At 54.9% G+C, this 13,017-nt stretch overlaps 3 protein-coding genes across 3 annotated transcripts in view; all 3 read right to left on the bottom strand.

Annotated features, from left to right (window-relative positions):
* VOLCADRAFT_89895 (uncharacterized protein) overlaps window positions 1-2,033 on the bottom strand; it is a gene marked incomplete at both ends in the record, with an annotated part of 4,622 nt that extends 2,589 nt beyond the window's left edge. Inside the window, 4 exons of the mRNA XM_002949394.1 lie at window positions 1-153; window positions 476-673; window positions 846-917; window positions 1,655-2,033. The exon at window positions 1-153 is cut by the window's left edge and continues 383 nt beyond it. Of these exons, the coding sequence (XP_002949440.1) occupies window positions 1-153; window positions 476-673; window positions 846-917; window positions 1,655-2,033 (802 nt within the window). The remainder of the gene's footprint in view (window positions 154-475; window positions 674-845; window positions 918-1,654) is intronic.
* A 2,043-nt stretch (window positions 2,034-4,076) lies between these two features.
* Window positions 4,077-7,384, bottom strand: VOLCADRAFT_104328 (uncharacterized protein; the record flags this gene model as incomplete). Its single annotated transcript, XM_002949393.1, has 6 exons — window positions 4,077-5,177; window positions 5,355-5,486; window positions 5,910-6,045; window positions 6,495-6,663; window positions 6,941-7,197; window positions 7,306-7,384. The coding sequence occupies 6 exons, from the start codon at window positions 7,382-7,384 to the stop codon at window positions 4,892-4,894; spliced, it is 1,059 nt and encodes a 352-aa protein (XP_002949439.1). The 3' UTR covers window positions 4,077-4,891.
* Window positions 7,385-7,723: 339 nt separating this feature from the next.
* VOLCADRAFT_89892 (uncharacterized protein) lies at window positions 7,724-12,486 on the bottom strand. Its single transcript, XM_002949392.1, has 10 exons — window positions 12,376-12,486; window positions 12,068-12,158; window positions 11,761-11,863; window positions 11,471-11,528; window positions 10,952-11,128; window positions 10,427-10,583; window positions 9,111-9,310; window positions 8,639-8,740; window positions 8,241-8,366; window positions 7,724-7,939 (listed from the first exon to the last, which is right to left on the bottom strand). The coding sequence occupies exons 1-10, from the start codon at window positions 12,436-12,438 to the stop codon at window positions 7,931-7,933; spliced, it is 1,086 nt and encodes a 361-aa protein (XP_002949438.1). The 5' UTR covers window positions 12,439-12,486; the 3' UTR covers window positions 7,724-7,930.
* Between the last annotated feature and the right edge of the window lie 531 nt (window positions 12,487-13,017).

Raw genomic sequence — 13,017 nt, 5'->3', positions numbered from 1 at the left:
CGCCATCAGCTGGCGGCGGCGGCGGCAGCGGCGGCTGTTCACCATAGGAATCAAGGGCCAGCTTGGCACCACCGCTGCCGTTGGATTCCGCTGGCGCCTCCGCCGCCGTCGCGGTTAGCGGAGTACGCAGCTCCGATGCCGCCACCAGGCGACCTGCACCGGAAGATGAGTACGACAGACCGGCCTCTGGTGGCGTCATCAATGCCTAGCAATCTTGTTCAGGAAACAATGCGTCGACACATGGGGCAGGGACCCCATGGACCCCGTGTGAGCCAGGGTCTTGCACTGCACGCTGTGTGGGTCCTACCACTGCCACTTAGAACCTACCTGTCCCAACAAACTCCACCACCACTACCACTATCCACATCCCCACCATCACCACCACCACCACCACCACCACCACCCCACCACCACCCGATCACCGCGCCAACAACGCTCCACGTATCCAGACCCCAACACGAGTACAGCACCGTACCTTCCGCAAGGGGCTCGTACACCAGGTATTTGAGCGAGGACGAGGTGGGCAAGTTCCATCTCCGGCCCCAAAAATCCGCCAGACTGGTTTGCAGCCAGGGTCGCTCCCAGGAGGGTGCCACTACCAGTCCGTGCGCCCACGTCACCAAGGCGGCACAGGCATTAGCCCACAGGTCGCAGTAGCAGCACACACCGAAGGCTGTAAATAACAAGCACAGAAGAGCGCACAAGGGTGCATGGCCGAGGGGTCAGGGACGCGAACACTAGTCAAGAGCTTTCTTGTTGATGTTACCAGCACACATACATACATACATACATGAGCACAGCTGCTGTACGGATACTGCATGCTGCGGGTAGATCACCTCCCGCACCTGCCGAATAGGTCTTGACGAATAGCGGCACCAATGGATGGGTCAGCGTGAAGAGCGCCAGGAGGAAGACGGCTGCGTCGGGTGCACCGGAAAGCCGCGTGATGGAGGAGGCCATCGTTCGTGGGTGTGTGGGAATTACACGTGACGGGTATGTTTACACAAATTCCAGGCCATGCTTTGGATTGGTCCAAGGAAAAGAAGACTGCATGTTGGTGGCGCATGGAGGATGAAACCGTGGCGCTCTGCTTCAAAAGTTGCAAAAGATGCCAAAAGACACCAATAGCTTCAGGAAGATGAGGACCCTCAAATTTTGAGGTTTAGAAGGTCCTCACCCAAATTTTCTGGAGCCCGCCAAAAGACGCGTTGGAGGGCCACAGAGACACGAGCTCGCCTGCCGCGCAGGAGCTGCACACGACCTTCCGGGTCTGAGTAACATTGCAAATTTGCAATCCATTCAGTAAGCAAGGAAGGAAAAACAAAAAAGCAGGGAGCCGAAAGAACCGGCGTTAGAAGCCGAAGGTCAGTCCGTTTTATTCAGCTGGCATGCCGAGTCACATCCGGCGGAGCGCGGTTGGTTAGTTCGGTTGGTTCGGTTGTTAAATTGGTTGGTTGCAGCTTGCAAGCATTTCACCGCCCTCATCCTCCTGCACGGGGACCTCGTGGCACGTGTACCTCCTCCGAAATCTAGAATCCGAAAGGATACGAGAGTGGGAAGGTTCGTAGTGTGGAACGGTACACAATAAACGCAGCGCAGCAACTCGTTGCATCGTAGGATCCAGCGGCTGTAGGGCATTTTTCGTCCGACCCACAGCGAGGATGGAAAACGACATTTCCTTGTCTTCGTTCCTTGCCTGTTTTGGGTATGATCGGCCACAGCAATAGCGCGGTGAATTGGCCAAGGGTAAGGTCGCGCTGCGTGAGCGGGCCCCGGCCCAGGCAGAGAGCCAGCAGCTTGAAATTCGCCAGCCACAGCAACATCGCGGCTGCGCTGGCACGACTGATAGTTTGGACGTCAAACAGGAAGGGGAAGTAGCTGTAGAGGAGCAATGCTGGGAGGCACAGAAGCAGGCGTTGCAGGCCGGGGCGCGTGCGGGCCGCCACCGCGCGCACGGCCGCCGCGGAGGCGACGCAGGCGAGAGGAGCGACTGTGACACATGTGGCCCAATGGGACCAGGATTGAGGCGACATGTTGGCTTGCGAGCAGTCTGCACCGCACAACCACAGGCTCTGCCAACGCTGAGGCCGGTTAGTTATGGTCCGTGGGTCACACGAGCCCTTTGTTTGCTATGAAATCCACATTGAGCAAGTTACTAACCCAAAAGATGTTTGGTGTATATTTTGAGCGTAAGGTCAGAACGATATGTCTCAATGGAGGCCCCAACATTGGACGAATCTCTGTTATACCCCAAATCCGGTGATTCCCAAACGTTATTCAATTTCTCACCAATACGTTTATTTGCAACAGAAACATAATTAGCAAATTCACGACTTTACCACTGTGCCAGACGAGAAGGTCAGGACCATCCGCTATTTTGCTCATCTATAGCATCTCTCCGCTCATAGTACTGTATCATTTTCCACAACTTAAGTGAAAATGTCATTTGGAAGTGAGATTGCCGAGAGGGCAGGTACGCCGAAAACCTCTACCCTGTATGCCGTCGTTCAGCCTGTTAGTAGAGGAAACCATTCTTACCATATTGGCTTATGCATACCTGGCAGCGTCGTCTGCTGGAGCTGGGCCCCGTGTTGTCGTTATGCGGCGAGAGGCGATACCAGCAGAACTTCTCCTAGTACGAGAGGACGCAAGCAAGTATGCATCCGGTGTCGTGCAATCGAGAGAACAAGTGAAGGAGGCTCAGCGAAATATTCAGTGGGCCAACAAGCGGGAGCACATGTTCGCGGCTGTCGCCGCAGGCTTTCACCTGCTGTCATTTGCAATAAATCTGGCGTTCTGGGGCTCCGAGGGAATGCCCCCCGATCGCTACTGGCCAAATAGCCCCAGGTGCGAAGGGGTCATCAAGGTCACATACTCGTCGTGCAACATGGGGACGCGAACAAAACCCTTTGCACCGCCATGTCCGCGGCGCTTCACGACTAACCCGGTTGCCCGCATCCTAACGACCACCATCACCATCTGCGGCATGTTAAGATCAACACCCGCATACCAGGCCAGCAACAAGCATCAGAGCACAAAGTACATACTGCGAAAAGTACATACCTAACTTGTGGCTCTTGGGCCTCTAGTTCGTATGCCTCTTTGGGTAACGCAACCGATGTGTAATACACACACATTCTCCCGTGCCGCTCACATCCCCCTCCCTCCCCCGGGGGCACTCTTTACTTCCCTGGCGCAGGATCCGGCTCATGATCCGGCCAGGGCGATACGGCAACGTCGAAGGCACACAGCGCGTGTACATGGACTATTTGGCGCGCACGGAGGGGGCCTTGAAGCCCAGTTCTTGAGAGCTGCTGGGGCAGGACACAGCACCGCACCTTCACAACCATCGTGCAGCAGTCGGAGTTCTTCTGGAATAACTAAAGCTATGTCGGGTTTGGCAGCATCGCTCAGCAAAGGTTCATTGTCGATGTGGGTTGAAAGGGAGCGCAATGGCAAGCGTTAGCACCGGTGGCTGAAGATAGTGTAGTTCTAATGCTTGTGGACTGGAGCGATTTGATTACTGTAGCTGCGAGAGTTACTAAAAGAGGGATGTGTTGGCTTGACTGGACATCTGTTGTGACGATGTATCCCGCCGGAGGAAAGTAGCGATTGCAAACTTATGTTTGGAGTGCACATGGTATGGTGAATTGGAGTAAACCGATATTTCTGCTGTAACAAGTTTCTGCAGACTCACCTATCAAAAGTTATTTCAGACTGTTGTCCACATATGTATAACAGTCAGACCAGCGAAGCGAGCATGATCCATTAATCCCCAGCTGCCAAATCCAAAAGACACACATCCTGTGACCACCTATTTTCGACACCAGCACCGTGTGGTATGGCAACACCACAATATCTACTTGAGCTTTCCCCCTTATTCTCCTTACTCAGCAGCAAAACCATAGCGTTTAACATGGATAATCTTCGCACCAATTGCTTTTCATACAACTTCCACACCAACCAAACTACATCGTTCTGCCGGTTCTGCACATGAAGGAGCAATTTAACATCTCCATGCAGCACAAACATACATAAGACACACAAGCACAAAGCACACAAGGACAACTTAACCACATGTTTCGGACACGGTAATCTTATCTACGACGCTGTGTTACGGTTATGTCATCAGAAAGTGCAGTGTAGTGAAGTAGACAGCGCACCTGTACCGCGTGTGCCTTCGGACCGACCTCATCATCGCGCCGCAAGCGTCCACAGCATAATAGTCACACCACGAAACCGCCGCCGCACTCTTCCGAAGAAGCACGGCCTCATGACTTTATGCAATACGTACGATGGAAGACCCATCCCTTCGGCTGCGCGGCTGAAATTCCCGGCTTGAATCGTCCATGACATGAGGACATAAACAAGCCAGAGATACAGACCCGTATCTATTCATTCTCGGTAGCGCCGTAGCACACGCACACCAGGCACCGCGCCTATGCGAACCGCCTTTCAATGCTGCTATGCCGCAAAACCCCTACAGCCGACAGATTACCGGAACCCCGTCAGCAACAGCACTGCAACACATTAGCACAAGAGGCCGCCGCGACAGTAGCCCTTCCGTCGTCTCCAGTACCTGATCCCTCCGAGGCAGGTTCCGACGTGGGCTCCACATTCGACAATCAGCAGCACCGCTGCGACGGCTGCTTTGATTGTTGCTGCTATATTGATGTATGTAAGTCCGTATAACCAAAGTAGAAGCATCCAGAAGGCGAGCAAAAAGCCCACGACTCCCCATTTCCACAGCCCCAATGAAGTTCCCCGTAAAGCAGCGAGGGATTGCTCACCACCGGGAGCATCCCCAACCTTCAACTTACGCTCCCTCCTCCCTCTGCCTCTCGCCTATCCCGCCCACTTCGCTCACCATCCCCACCACCGTCCTATCGGCTTACACCTGCGGCTGCGGTGGCAGCTTCGCCAGCTCCGCCGACACCTCCCACAGCTCCGCTGCCAGCTTAGCGTCATAGGTCTGAGTGGCGGAGCGGACCGGCTTGCAGCGATTGGCCAGTCGGTTTCCGCTCAGCTTCCGCAGCGGCCAATCCCACAGGCTGGTCACTACTGTGGAGAGGCCCCAGATAAGGCCCTTGAAATTCTGGCCCGCGCGGAAGCCCTTGCCGCGATAGCCGTCCAGCTTGCAGAGCAGCGGTGAGCAGAAGAGCCCCCGAGAATAGTATCTGCGCACACGTGGGGCCACGGCGCGCGGCCTGTACGTGATAAGAAGCTACGGCCCCCAGAGCACGCGTGCATCCTTCCCCGTCCGGGGACTCTAGCCCTGCACCCAACTGCCGTACCAAATGGCACTTCAGTGGACGGGTACCCATGTGCCCCCCCTGGTGTACGGCAGTACGTACCGCAGATCATCCGCGGGGAGTACGGGTGTGCCATTTACGACCCTGCGGTTCTTCTCCCAGGGGACGGTGGCCGCGTACACCACGCTCTTAGCGCCGTCAGCTGGCGGGCTGTAGCACAGGTCAATGATGGTCCTGTAGCGACGGAGTGCCAGCACCAGCGGCGAGGACGGTTAGCAATTCCGTTCGCATCTGGAAAAGCGACCTAGAGCTCACGCCAAAATGCCGTGGCCTCTCAAGAACACGGCAGATCTTTCTACAACACAGAATTGTGGAGCGTTGCGTCCTTTGGGTGGCGGCCGCAGCACGTCTGTCCCCTCCGGCACTCCCGCACGCCTCACCCGCACGCAGCCTCCCCCAGACACCTCCCCACCCATCTCAGACTCAGCAAACCCTAAGCAACCGAACACGAACCCCCGGCCCTTCCAAGAGCCCCCAGGTTGCGGAGCAGCTCCCCGCGCCAGTGTGCGCACGCGAGGACTACCGCCTTCCACTTCCACCTTCCCGGCCCCAGTGAACCCAACCCGGCGAGGCCCCCTTCCCTCCCAGGACACCCACTTGTAGATGCCCTTGCTGAACATGGGGCTCTTGTCCCAGATGTTGGACTTGACACCCCCGGGGTCTGCTGCGCAGGAGGTGACGCCGTGATTGCCCAGACGGCGCTGTAGCTCGTAGGCGAACAGCACGTTGGCCACTGCAGGCGGGGAGCAGCACATCGCAGAGAAGAAAAGTAGCCGGGGTGAGCATGTAGGGGCAGTAGTAGGACATCCTCATCAATACCATCATCAGCGGCGCAGTAGGCAGCAGGCGGGGAATCAGAAGAACCACAAGAAAGATAACCCATCAGGCGGAAACCCCTCTTCAGACCAGAACAGTTCAGGATTATCAAGGGAGACGCAGCATGAGGGTCAGCATGACGTGTGCATATTTAGGACATGAGGACCCGACTCGGCTGGCGTGGCGTCTGCCGAGGCGATTGGCGGAAAGCTAACAGGGGGGTTGCCGACGGGCGGCACGCCCGACACCCCGCGAAAAACAACCCTGATCCGTACACAAGTACATGCATCAGTCATGCAAACATCAAATCACGATGGAAGGAAAGAGTATTTGATGTTCGGATCTGACCCATTTAAAAAGGCTTACGCTTGGAGTGTTGGTAATAACCCGAGCGCCAATCGGTGAGGAAGGACCTCGCATTCTTCATGATGATGGTTCGGTGGGTCACTGAGGCAACCGTCACCACCCTGGCCTTGCTGGCCACAAGTTTCTTCTCCAAAAGCCGCGTTAGTGTGTACGGGCCCAAATGGTTGGTCTGCCAGTGAAGTGCAGGGAACGCATCATGCCGATATGGGATAAGGTTTCGTAAAGGGGAAAAAGGGAAAGGGAAATTTGAGCGGGCGGGCAGGTTCAGTCGCACAAGGGAAAAAAGGTATGTGTTGGGGGGCCGTGACGTTAGGCAGCGCAGGGCAGACACCGGGCAAATGTCCATGCAAGTCTGTGGGATATGCGCTTTAAAGCTAGACAGGGTTGCGCGTGAATTAAAAATAACCAGATCAGCAGGTGGACTTCATGACAGGTCGCGGACCTACCTGAGCAATGCCGCCAACACCCTCGGGGGTAAACGTCTTCGACATGAACGAGACACCAGCGTTGTTGATGAGGATGTGGAGTTGAGGATACTCTTTGTTGATGTACTCCGCGAACTTCTGAACGCTCTCTTGCGAAATCAGGTCGAGAGGCGGACCGATCACAACCTTTGCGCCGGGATGATCCTTTTGTATCTGTTTGACGACATCTTCGGCAGCCTTTGTGTTGCGGACGCCAAGGATAACCGTGGCACCCAGACCTGTCGATCGCGCGCGCAAGAAACGCTCACTTATCTTGTTTGCTTCATTTGCCGCTGCACGACCTTTTCACATTGTCGATATGCACTTTAAACACTCGCAGCACTTACCTGCAAGCGCCGATGCAGTTTCGAGACCGATGCCGCTGGTGGCACCTGTCACCAGCGCAACCTTTCCTTTCAGTGACATTCCTATATGCGTTTTTATCAAGCAAACTACGTGCGTAACGAGTAGTATTATAACCCAGTAGCCTCGACGCTTGTTATGAAGCTTGAAACTATTGTCACCCCCTAAAATACTTAAACCCTTCTAGATTCTAGAAACGAAAGTCCAGTAATGTGCTGTAGGGCGTGTGTCAGATATAGGCTGTTATTACCACGAGACAAACGCTTCAGTCCAAAGCTTTCTACAGACCTCTAACGACCTTGGTACAACCAACTTTCGTTCGTTCGAGACATCGACAGATCTGCTGTGCGCCAATGGCCAATCATCAAGTCCCGAGCCAATCTGAGAAAATTAAAGGAAAATGAGACATTAAAATTACATACTCATGGAAGCACAGTATGACACAGCCGGCTTTACTGTGGGCGATTTTCTTGCAGTTATAGACAAGCCAAGCAGTCAAACCTTCATCCAGTATATACACTGCATAAACTTCTGGTCCGTGATTTTCCCAATAACATCTCCACCATAGCGCATGTACCGTCGCTGTATAATTCAAAAAGCACAATTCCCTCAGGCGACCTGTATGTGGGAAATTGCAACGGGCATGGGACCGGATGCTCCAGATTCAGCGCTGACAGATAGCAGGCATTGAAGGCAAACATCCTGTACCAGGGACCTCATACGCATGTGGCAAAACAATGTTGCGTCAATGTTGCGTCGACTTGCGCAGGCACGCACAGTGCTAGCACAGCGCAGCTCGTCCCAAACCCAACTGCACCTAAGCAAACAGTCAGTCCCCAGCCGCGCCATGCAATTCAAGATGTCGTGACAACTACACCCAAGTCACAATCAAAACCTAAACAACGAACCCAGTACCCACCTCATGTGTCATGCGCGCTGCTTCGTCGCGGAGCGACTGGAAGAGCACGCTGGACAGGTAGCGCTCGCCGAACGACGGAAGCACCACCACAACCAGCTTGCCCGCATTCTCCGGGCGCTTGGCAACCTACATTCACACAGATTGAGTAAACGACGCAATTCCCCCCTCGTAATCAAAATAGCCCCCTGCGCGACGGGGTGACACAAGAGCACACACACACAATCACACACAAAATCACAGACGCATCGCTGCTTTCCTTCTCCCTTTATTTGGCAGCAGCAGCAGCAGCCGCATCAAAACCATCATTACCAGCCCAGAGACGCGAGAAAAGAAGCACGCGCAATCGTATCCTGGCAGGTGCCCTCACGACCCTGCAAACAACAGCGACCCTGGCCCACCTTAATAGCCGCCTGCACGGCCGCCCCCGAGCTGATGCCCACCATGAGGCCCTCCTCCAGGGCCAGCCGGCGAGCCATTTCAATGGCGTCATCACTCGAAACCTGAGCAGAAAGACGCCATGGCGGAGAGGCGGGAAAGTTCACAGAAAAGGGGAGGGAGGTGAGCAACCAGTGTTTGCGCTCAAACTCATACTGTAAGCCCCGCGTCCTACACCCCTAAGAACGCACCGGGAATATATATTTCCCTACTGTGCTCTTGGGTTGTTATACCTGGACGCTACACTTGAACGCCGCGACTGAAAAAGCCGCGTCGTAACGGAAAACCAACCATCCGGAATTCTGAACTGCCATCAACACACGACATAATGGTGCGGTGGGCCTCGTGCTACTCCCGCAAACCTAACCTCCCTACCCCATCACTGCAACCACACCACACCACACCACACCGCTGAGCAGCAGCTTATCGCCGGACCTGAACAACCTCGCTGATCAAAGACGTGTCCAGCACCGCCGGCACAAAGCCCGCACCAATGCCCTGAATCTTGTGCGGCCCGGGCTTGCCGCCGCTCAGCACCGGCGACTCCGCGGGCTCCACTGCCACCAGCTCGACCTTATCCTTCTTCTCGCGCAGGTAACGGCCCGTGCCAGTGATGGTGCCGCCAGTGCCCACGCCTGCTCAAAAGGATACAAGTGGCCAGTGGTAACGAGCGGTAACAGGATTGGAGGTGGCAAGTGGGCCATGTCTAATACAGCTCTACTTCATCCAGCGTGTCAGGGTTAAGTTCCGGGGGCCTTGGTATTGCGTGGGGAGTCACACGTGAACGGAAGCACTGCGGCACAACGATAACATGAGGAAAGCTATTGCGGCTCAGGTGATGGCAGAATCAAAGGTAGCAGCAGCACCGGCAGTAGCTGCAACAATGACAACAGCATCTGATGAAACATGGCGCGTGGGCCCTCTGTAGTACATTTCTCTTTTTATATATTTCAGCGATTAATATTAATAGCTGTTTAATTTCGTTGATAACTCGACACAAGTTTCGTACATGTCACGTAATATCGTCATGTCACATGACAGATGTTCGTAGCGAACCTAACGGGCTGGGGCCCCGGGCCCCACCGACAGTATCCTACTACAGCAGGTCCGTAGTAGAGTTTCGTTCCGCAGGGATATAAGCTACCCGAGCGAAATGCTCTGGCCAGGCACATAAAGTATTACGAGTATTCAAGACTTTGCTGCCACCGTCTTAGCTACTTCATATCATTCTATGACCTCTAGTGCCTGCCGCTGGGTTGGACTCCTTCCCGCTTCCGCAAAGACCGTAAGTTCTATGGGAGAGTGTCAGAGGAAAGGGCTCGTCGAGGTTGGATAGGTGGGAAGGGTGAAGTACGCCAGGCAGCCAGCCAGCCAGACGGACAGACAGACAGACAGGTGGATAGCCAAGGCACATGGACTGCCAAGCTGGTCGCGTCGGAAGACTTGTAGACATCAAGAACGGTCGGCTGGGCATAGGGTGAGGGGCTGAGCGGGCGAGGATTACGGCGCTAAACGCGGCTTGGAAGAGGTGTGTGTGTGTATGTGTGTCCGCGCGTATTGCGTGGGACGGGAGGGAAGGTCCCAAACGGCAAAGCCGTTCGTTCACCTTCATGACGCACGTCCCCCACGTCGCCATGGACCGAGCCAATCCCCCCCTCCCTCCCCTGGAGTGAACTGGCATCTCAGCCTGACCAGGTCCCTTCCGCGAGGTCAGTCGTGCAATCAGGTGGGCGACTGCTACATCCGCTCACCCGAGACAAGGATGTCCACGGCACCCTCCGTCGCGTCCCAAATCTCCGGCCCGGTGGTCTCGTAATGCACCTTCGGGTTGTTCGGATTTTGAAACTGCTGCAGCATAAACGCGTCCGGTGTGGAGGCCAGGATCTCCTCCGCCTTGGCAACAGCGCCCTGGACACAACCAAAAGCCCAACAGCGCCAATCCAGTTAAAAGCAGGAACAGGTTTTAAGCATATCTCCTTTCGACAGCAAGCAGGTCAGATCATAGCCTGGAGAGATCAATCCCCAACACGCCTGCATCGGTTCGGGTCTGGTTGCACCGACACAAACGCAAAACACAGCAGGATTTCGCCGAGTGCAACTGATCTGTAAGTCGACCAAACCCCTGCCGTCACCGGATAGCACGTGCAAGTGCTAGTGTTCTCTCTCCCCTAGCATGTCACCCCCTGCCAAACCCTCCCTCTTGCCTCCCTCTACGGGACCTTCCAGACTGACCAGCTGACCACTGGCAGAGAGACGCCCCAGGCCGCAACCCTTACCTTCATGCCCTTGGCTGGGTCCGTCAGCACCAGTTCCGCCCCAAAGGCACGCAGCAGGATGCGGCGCTCCATAGACATGCTGGCGGGCATGGTCAAGATGAGCTTGTAGCCCTTAGCTGCGGCAATGAAGGCCAGGCCGATGCCGGTGTTGCCGCTGGTGGGCTCCACTAACGTGGTCTTGAGGACGAAGAGGAGGTCGCGTGGACAAGGAGCCGCAGAGGAATAAACGGTCGGGATGGGGCGGACATTGCAGGAACCGTTCAAGCAGGAACCAAATGTGAGCGGCCCAAGCGGTTGGGGTGAGGCGATGACACACGGATGTCCATGCACGGCCAGTCGAGCGCGTGCGCATGTGTATGTGTGTGACCCAGATCAGCTCTAGCTCGGGAGGAAATGACAAAGCGCCTCGTTCGTAGGATGGAGGTCGGCATGCTGACGGCCGGCCGTGGCGAGGACAATCAAGGTTTGAACCAAGAAGGGCCGAGCGCTGGGCCCCTAGTGGCACACACAGCTGCGTACCTTGCCGGGCGTAATCAGGCCGTCCTTCTCAGCGGCTGAAATCATGCTGTAGCCAATCCTGTCGGAACAATCGAAGTTGCGCGACAGAACCGATACTTGTGAGGGCTGTAGACATTGGCAAGAGCTGAGGCGGCGACGAAGCTGGAGAGGCTGAAGAACGTCTTCGTGGTGCTTTCAACAATCCGAGGCAGTGAGTAGGGTAGGGTTTAGTATATTGCGAGGGAGGTCCGGTTCTGAGTGCGCTCGCCCGCGCTACAAGGCAGGACGCTGCCAGACGCACGCTACCGCACCTGTCCTTCACAGAGCAGCATGGCTCCATAATCTCCAGCTTGGCAGCGATCTTGGCCACGCACCCATCGGTCACCTTATTCAGGTATACCATAGGGGTCTTCCCTGTAAATTCAGTATAGGGTTTGGTAATCGATAGCGGTTGAAGGATAACATGCGAGCCAACGCTGTCCGACGGCTCGAGAGGCGAGGCCAGAGAGTAACAAACTGGTCTGGCGACCAACCAAATGATGGAATATACATCTGGCGGCGGGGTGATGCATTCCGACAGCAATCGACACCGACACGCGCGTGCTACCTGGTACCCACCAATCAGCTGGGTGACATCTGATGCAATGTTCATCTCCACGGCCTTATCAAGCGCAGCCACCGCCTTGGGTGCAATGTAAGCGCGAGAAACCTGCGCAGTTCGGGGTGGTCCCAGTGCAATTACCGAAGCCACAGAGTTTTTAACCGGATCATTGCAGGATTCACATAACACAAACCATGATATGTGTTCTAGATCATCGTGAAAATAATAAAACGTGGACACCAGGCCGCCAGGCCGCATTTAAACCAGGGCAGCGTTCTTTGCAATGTTTCTATCCGGGAGTGCCACAGCTGAAAAGAATACTCACCCGCACGCAACCAGAACGAGCAGATTGCAGACGTGCCACACTCTGAGAGGTGTGAAGGCGCATTATACTGTAGGACCGTTGCTGCAACCTGCAAGGCCTTGCACCACGCACGAGCACCCAGAACTAACTGAAATAAACAGCGGTTTTAAGTTTGCACGTTGCACTTAAACTTGAGATGCGTCTTGTACGGCGAGGTCGTCAGGTACCCTACAACAAGGGTAAAAATACATGTAACAAAGTAATCATTTTATTGCTATATTCGTCTGTGTTATGCTCATCAGCAGATGATCATACGATGCACACGATACAGCCGGAAGCCCGGAACCCGTCGTCTCGTCAATGCTTGTGTCATGTCACGTGCCATATCCTGCAAAACTCTCAAAGCTCCCGATTCCAACATTCCCGGTGTTGGCAATGAATGATCCAGATGCTTGGTCCTACAGGGCCTGTAATAGTAAACCGGTGATGCCTTTCGTCCTAACTTGGAAAATATTGCATTACGTTGATTGAAAACACGTATGAATGCTCACCTTACACGCAATTTGAAGTCAAAATGCTCGTCTGGAAAGCGAACAGCTCGCGCTCGCAAAACAATGCACCGTGCGGTTTCTGCAGGCGTAGGAACTGTTGTACAAGGATATT

Source organism: Volvox carteri, assembly GCF_000143455.1.
Source record: "Volvox carteri f. nagariensis unplaced genomic scaffold VOLCAscaffold_14, whole genome shotgun sequence".
Lineage (NCBI taxonomy): Eukaryota > Viridiplantae > Chlorophyta > Chlorophyceae > Chlamydomonadales > Volvocaceae > Volvox > Volvox carteri.
The sequence above is the reverse complement of the archived record's forward strand: the minus strand, read 5'-3'. Positions and strand labels throughout refer to the sequence as shown.

Coding starts and splice junctions, on each gene's coding strand:
- VOLCADRAFT_89892 (XM_002949392.1), bottom strand. CDS start 12,438: ATGCGCCTTCACACCTCTCAGAGTGTGGCACGTCTGCAATCTGCTCGT. Junction 11,864..12,067: donor AGATGTCACCCAGCTGATTG/GTGGGTACCAGG, acceptor CTGAATTTACAG/GGAAGACCCCTATGGTATAC. Junction 8,741..9,110: donor TGATCAGCGAGGTTGTTCAG/GTCCGGCGATAA, acceptor CTTTCTGCTCAG/GTTTCGAGTGATGACGCCAT.